The sequence below is a fragment of the Lactuca sativa genome, chromosome 5 (assembly GCF_002870075.4).
Source record: "Lactuca sativa cultivar Salinas chromosome 5, Lsat_Salinas_v11, whole genome shotgun sequence".
Lineage (NCBI taxonomy): Eukaryota > Viridiplantae > Streptophyta > Magnoliopsida > Asterales > Asteraceae > Lactuca > Lactuca sativa.
In genome coordinates, this window is record NC_056627.2 from 191,711,626 (window position 1) to 191,718,731 (window position 7,106).

At 33.5% G+C, this 7,106-nt stretch overlaps 1 protein-coding gene across 2 annotated transcripts; it reads right to left on the reverse strand.

Annotated features, from left to right (window-relative positions):
• Positions 1-350: 350 nt before the first annotated feature.
• Positions 351-6,549, reverse strand: LOC111900455 (probable plastid-lipid-associated protein 14, chloroplastic). Of its 2 annotated transcripts, none has more exons than XM_052764408.1 (14): positions 6,240-6,549; positions 4,945-5,241; positions 4,806-4,849; positions 4,657-4,735; positions 4,400-4,522; positions 4,001-4,186; positions 3,612-3,698; positions 2,882-2,961; positions 2,625-2,712; positions 2,392-2,472; positions 2,193-2,269; positions 1,819-1,954; positions 1,680-1,739; positions 351-1,129 (listed from the first exon to the last, which is right to left on the reverse strand). In XM_052764408.1, exons 1-14 carry the CDS (start codon positions 6,240-6,242, stop codon positions 518-520), a joined length of 1,953 nt encoding a protein of 650 aa, XP_052620368.1. In that variant the 5' UTR covers positions 6,243-6,549; the 3' UTR covers positions 351-517. The 2 variants fall into 2 exon arrangements, with proteins under 2 accessions (XP_052620368.1, XP_052620367.1); XM_052764407.1 differs by having other exon boundaries at positions 4,945-5,259; positions 6,240-6,548.
• Positions 6,550-7,106: the final 557 nt, after the last annotated feature.

A 7,106-nucleotide genomic window follows, 5' to 3' on the forward strand; every position in this document is an offset into this window, starting at 1 on the left:
CCCATTTCACGTCCTATGACATATTTTGGCAGCCTATTTCTAGCTTCACATGTGAACTAAAACTGATAGATTTTGATTCCTTTATATCCACCATGTGGTAGTTTTTTATATCATAAATATACGATCACCATCAACATCTAAAAAGTCCATGCTTTGGAATAAACTTGTACAATTTGGGAAGGGGTTTTCATTTTGTGGCTATTTTGGTAAATCTTACTTTTTTGGCTAACTTTTGGAAAAAGTTCAAGCATTAGCCAAATTTGTCTTATACTCCAAGATATACCTTGGGATATACAATTGTGATTTTCATACTTACAAAAGGTAAGCTATTGGACCACTTCATGTTCATCTTGTGAAAGAGATCAACATCCAATCCAATTTGTATCATATCTTCCTGTTTTTCCAATTACATTTATCAACATTGTGTTTTAAGATATAAAATTTTGTACAGGAAAAATGTATGCATACAACAATAATCTCTAAATATATACAAACTATCACACCATCAACATCAACATCAAGATCCGATCCTACTAAACAAAAGTGCGGATCCATTGACACTACGAAGAATCATCATCCTCGAATCTACATACGTCCCACAAACAATCTTTGACAAATCAAACATTTCAGGTGGAATTTGCATGCGAACCTCATTAACCACAAGCTCCCCAACCCGAATGTCTTTAGACAACGGGTCATTCAATGTCATAGTCACCTCAATGTCCCCAGACACCGACACCAATTTGGCAACTGCAAGACTCGATGGTAATTCTTTATGTCTTAATGCTTTTCTCCACTTGTTACCCGAGAGTTTCTTGATTACAGACGGGAGATTTTCGGTTCCGTTTTCTTGTTTCAGGTAAAGTCGTTTTCCCGCGGTTAGCCGGAAATCGGAGGTTATTTGAAGTTTTCCGGCGACTCCCACCTTGTGGTGTGGCCAGTCTTTTCCGGTCAAGACTGTGAATGTGATGTCTGAGGTGAAGGAGAATAGTTTGGATGATGGTGGAGTTATTGTGAGGTTGACATCTCCGATGAGGGCACGAGAAGGTGGTTCACGGGTGGTTAAACCTATGTGCCGCCCGCTGCAGTACACCAATCTCCATCTTCCTGGTAGCAACCCCCGCCAGCTCTGTATATATATTTGTTGGAGTAAATTACACGAATGGTCCCTATGGTTTAGGGTAATTTGCGCGTTTGGTCCCTAAGTTAATTTTTTAACTTGGAAGGTCCCTACTGTTTGTTTTTGTTACGCGCTTGGTCCCTGTCTCCCTATCTTACCTACCCTACCCTACCATTTTTCCCTATTTGAATAATAGTTTTTTTATGTAAGATAGGGACCAAGCGCGTAACAAAAACAAACAGTAGGGACCTTCCGAGTTAAAAAAATAAAACGTGCAAATTACCCTAAACCATAGGGACCATTTGTGTGATTTACTCTATTTGTTGTATGGAACAAAAAGACAAAAAGTTATAATTTTGTGTTCCACATAGAAGGGTAACGGCGGTGGGACAGCAACAAGAGATTTTTTTTTATCTCTCGTATGTGAAAAAGACATAAATACCCTTACCCTCCCTCATCGTAAAGGAAAGACGTAGAAAGCGTGTCTCATATGATATAACAAAGTGAAGTGAACTTGGAATTATAAAATATCAAGAGAGGGGAATGATGTGTTATTAACCTTGGGCTTTGAAGGATTCAACATCTCCATTAACTCAAGGAAATGAGCAAGCCTGATGCGCTGAAAACAATAATAATAATAATACGAAAAAATAATAATAATAAGAATAATATGAGAAAATAGAGAGAAGCAAAGGTACCTGTTGGTGGCCATATATGTATTCCTCAGTAATTCTAACTGCAGTTGATCCCAAACTCCATCTGATTACATCCATTGATGGATTCACACGCCATCTTGGCCCACATAGAAATGGATGTCTTAGAGCATCTAAACATCTGTAACAAATCTAAATTACAACCTTTTCAAACAAAAATTAGTTATTATATCATTTCACTAATGTAATACCCAAACTATTTTATAGAATGGAGTCCAACTTTTGATCCTCTAATCTTACATATATATATATATATATATATATATATATATATATATATATATATATATATATATATATATATATGTGTGTGTGTGTGTGTGTGTGTGTGTGTGTGTGTGTAGTCAGTTAGTGGTTACCTTATTCTATCAACAGGTTTAGCTGCAAGAAGCACTGATAGCAGATGCCATCCTGCACCCCAGTTCCTATCTAACATCTGCAATCAAATATCCATACATTTCTTTATTCATAATTAGAATATATATATATATATATATATATATATATATATATATATATATATATATATATATACACATTGAATAGATGTGTACTTACTTGCAGACCAATATTTCCATGTGATGAATTCATGTTTAGAGTTGGTAGGAGGAACTCACGCAAGCAAGAAGGATCATTTCCCTGAACAGATGATGAGAATAAGTGGATATTACATTGGTTTAGTTTTTTAGGATTCTGATTGAATTTAGGGTTTTTAAACATGAATATATGATATAGTATAGACATTAAAAACCAGTCCTTTTAATAAAGAGAAACATAAGAAATATGTTTACCTTGTTGAGGAATGCTTTGAACTTTGTGAAGATAACTGGATCCATAAGTTCCCGTAATACCATTTTTGCCATGATGAATCCAAGACATCTAATTTAATATATTATAAGATTAGAATGATCATCTCCCTTATCATAAACATACATAATTTCCTTCTTCCTTTAGGCTACTACTTTTGTAAATTACATGTTTTGCAAGAGTAACCCTAACAATTTTTGTTTAATTCAACACAACAAGTATCTCTTTGTTGACTGCATACCTCATATCAAATGCAATCATCATTTGTTGTCTGTCCATGTTGTTTTCAAAAAAGTCAGCAGCATTCCCCAATATTCCTACCTGTTATAAAAAGTCAAAGAGCTATAAGAAAGGAAAAATATAAATCTTGCATCCTAAGTAAGTGTTTGGTTTGTTGGTTGTAAATTGAAATGGATGCAATTCAATTTGTTCGATTCCATTCTTCCTTTTCTATCAAAAGACGAAAATACCCTCTCATTTTTTCTAACACATCAACATAACATACTGCAAACCAAGCACTCCCTGTTGTCTTTTTGGTATCATGAAATGGAATCACAAAGGTCCACAGAATGAGCCATTATTATACCATTATTATGTTTGATTGGCTTGAAGGAATTTAACCGGAATCCTGAGTAAAACTAAAATTGATAAATATAAATTTATAAATTAAACTTTACTCAAATGAACACTAAATAAATTACATATAAGCGTGTTTTTATGTTTGTTTGAAAATTGAAATATACCATGTGTATTTCCAATAGTAAAAAATAACTATTCAACACTTTGAAATACTTGTTTACAAATAAAGTGAATACCATGAAATCTCAAAATACGAAGAAAAATAAATATATCTTTATCTATTTTTGAGAATAATAAAAATAATTTAATCAAAGTTGTGATTTTAACATTTGTAGAAGCAAAGAAATATGAATACATACGATTGGTGTGGCTTGAGAAATAAGAATACTCACTTTAATATGTCTATCGACTGGACTTATATGAACATTCTCCAATCTCAACTCTGTATGGGCAAGTCCATGACTATGTAAATAGTTTACCTGAGTGAGGTACAACAAAATCAAAATCAACATCAACATGAAAGCGAATATTTTTGACTTTTGAAGTCTTTATTCTTCAACTTTGACCTTAAATATTTTTGTTTTTGATATATAATACTTTATGCAAAATGCATGAATGGATTGTGTTTTAAATGTCTTTTCATCGTTATAAGTTTCATCAAGTGATTTATAACACAAATAAAAATATTTAAGGTCAAAGTTGAAGAATAAAGACTTCAAAAGTCAAAAGTGGACAATAAATATGGGACATAGAGTATTTAACTATTTATTAAGCAACGTACTCCAATGAGTAGATCTCTCATGAGAATTCGAGTAACACGGAGTTGGCGAGAGACCGCAGGGCCGCCTACGGTATCATCACCGGCCCTCCTCACCGCAGATTCTTCGTCTAAAGCAAGCGTAGCTTCTAATGTTGGGAGCCAGTCTGTCTGACGAAGCCAGTGCCTCAAAGACAAACCACCATGATACTACATGCATCATGTTCATCTTCAATTATATTATATACGTAAAATTATAAATAATCACTTTTGTATTTAAGAAAATAAGAAAAAGTTAATTTTTAACTAAAATCATAAAAAGTTTACATAAATGAAAATCGGTTAGTTTTTATGGTGGAATGAAAATTGAGAAAATGGAAGGAAGCAATTAAATTCATTTAATAAAAAGTTAATAGGACCTACCCCATGAACAAGGGTAAAAGAGCCCTCATCCTCCGTTGTTGTTTCTGGGGAGAAGACGTAACCATGTACTTGCATTGAATATGAATGGTACATCATTTTACGGCGACAAAGCTTCTTTAACACCTACACTCCAAATTCCAAATCCAAACAATGATACATACATACATACATACATACATACATACATGATGATGATGCTGATGATGATGCAATAAATATTATGAATTTGATAATGAACATAACTAGTAAGCAGCCACCTGCATAGCGCGTTTCCCTCTGCGTTGTGCTTGAGCACTAGTGAGTCGCCGAAGCACCACTCTCGTATTATGCAATGGGCTGCATTTTCATACGTTGTGAGTTATGAGTAACTTAAGCTATTGGGGTTGGGGTATTATGTAATAGCTACCTATCAGTGTCATTGATTATCGCTTCAAATACAACCTCATCTCCCTACAATCAATCACCACAAATATCACGTCCAATCCAACAGACAGACATACAGACAGATAGAATGATAGATAGATAGAATTAATATATTTGCATACCCGTCCACCCAAGCCAATGCTAACGCGATCACTGATCTTAAAATCAGAAAATTTAAACTTGATAACATGGCTAAATTCTTCTCCTTCCAAAGAATCCGAATCTTCGAATTCAAGTGGAGATAGGGCCTCTTTCTCTCTCGAAAGTGAACACCTAATTTTGATTTGTGATTTTTGTTTGTAAAATAAATCAAAACTAGTCCACATTCGAGGCAAGCAACTTGGTCTTATCAGTGTTGATGGAAAACTATTAGTGTAGCATTTGCTTGTTTCCATAAGGCCACTTAAATAATGCCCTCCCTGTAAAGTCATTTGATTCTGAAACAAAAGTGATTATTGACTTATACATGTAAAATGACCAAAAAGGACATTCTTACATATTTAGAAATCTAAACTTTAATGATTTTAGTATAGTTTTTTTTTCTATTAAGAGACACGGTATTTTAAAGATGAAAACTTTTTTAGCATTATACTTTCAAAAGAAACCTATCAAGACAATGCAGTTACTAATAATATAACTCTGTCAAACTTTTGGATCTACTCATGTATCTGTATGTATAGTTTCCATAATTCAAAACCACTTTCTTGTATTACATGTAAATTTACATGGCTTAACATGTTAACCACATTTTCTTGTATCTTAAATGGACACGTGGCTTATAAATTGGAAAACAATGTACTTCACTTACAATGATATCTAGTTATGTTGACCATTCCTGATGATTTGTTTGTTACTTTTAAATAAGTCTTACATTTGGTACTAAGAAACGTTTTTTCTTTTGGGACTGTGGTAATATATATCTTTTTCTTTTGGCCCATTCAAATCTAATTAAAAAAACAGATGTACATAATTCTTTTATCTAACTGGATCAGATGTATGGATGATTAGGAGGTTTATCAAGTGATTTTTAAAACAAAAGCCCAAACTATATCAACAAAATCAGATTATAACACCAAACATAAGTGCTTATTGTTAACAACTTAACATGTAACCAGATAATCACCAAACTAAATCAACAAAATCAAATCAGATTATAAGCTTCATTGATTCAAAAAAATTCATGTGCTTAAAATATAAGTGCTTTATTGATTAAAAATAATCATCAGCTTATCACGAGGTGTACAGAACCAGAAAAAGAAAGTGGAATTCCAAACCAGAAATTTTACTCAAATTAGGAACAAGAATTAAGCTCTAGATACAAAATCGAACAAGAAAGTTATATGCTTCATCGATTCCAGAAATCAAACATCATGTATCAATCGAGGAGGTGTAACCGGATAAAGAAAGTCGGACTTACCATATAAAGGGGCAATAGCCGGCGCCAGCGATAGGAAGTCTGGACCGGAGGTGAAGAAGGGTCGCAGCTCTTCTCTCTGATGAACGTTACGAAGGAGCGTGTATGGGGAAGGAGCCTAACAACGTGAACAGGGTATTCCAATTACGGAAAATTGGAACAAGAAGACTTGCCTAATCGAATTCGCATGAACAATTAGTTAGGGATGAAATTCATTTAGGGATTTGTTAGTTAACATGGAGGGGTGATATAGATTAACAGAGAGTGTGATGGTTGCGTGTAATAGATTCTCAACGTGCGTCTTTCTCATGCCTACATCCGTCCGGCCGGTCTATTACTGCTGAACGCGCGTGCCAAGGGACCGACCACATCAGTTTGACGGGGTTAACAGTTTTAGCCATGTTTTAGAGACCATTTTTTTTTTTTTTTTTAAGTTCACTTATCATGTAATTTTATTTGGTTTATGTCCAGCTAATTTTGTTTTTTTACGCATTTAGGTAACGAATTTCATTTAGGTAACGAATTTGATATAAGTGTTTATATATGACAATTATGATCAGATATAACAAGTTATAGATGGTCATAATGATCATGTTTGAACACTTTCAACAAGTTTGTTATTTATATATATACAAAAAACGAAGTTACTAAAATATGAACAAAACAAAAAGATAATTACCCTGATAATTCAATTTGTCTTCTTTTTTATTTAGCTCCTAAATTTAACTTAAATGGTAAATATTTTTAAAATCATACCATTTTGATAAATATCTTTTTTTAAATACACTACTTTGATAATTAAAAATTGCAGATCTGTCACACATCTGGCCGATGGCGGAAACGTTGGGCAGTGCGAACGTGGGGAAATTG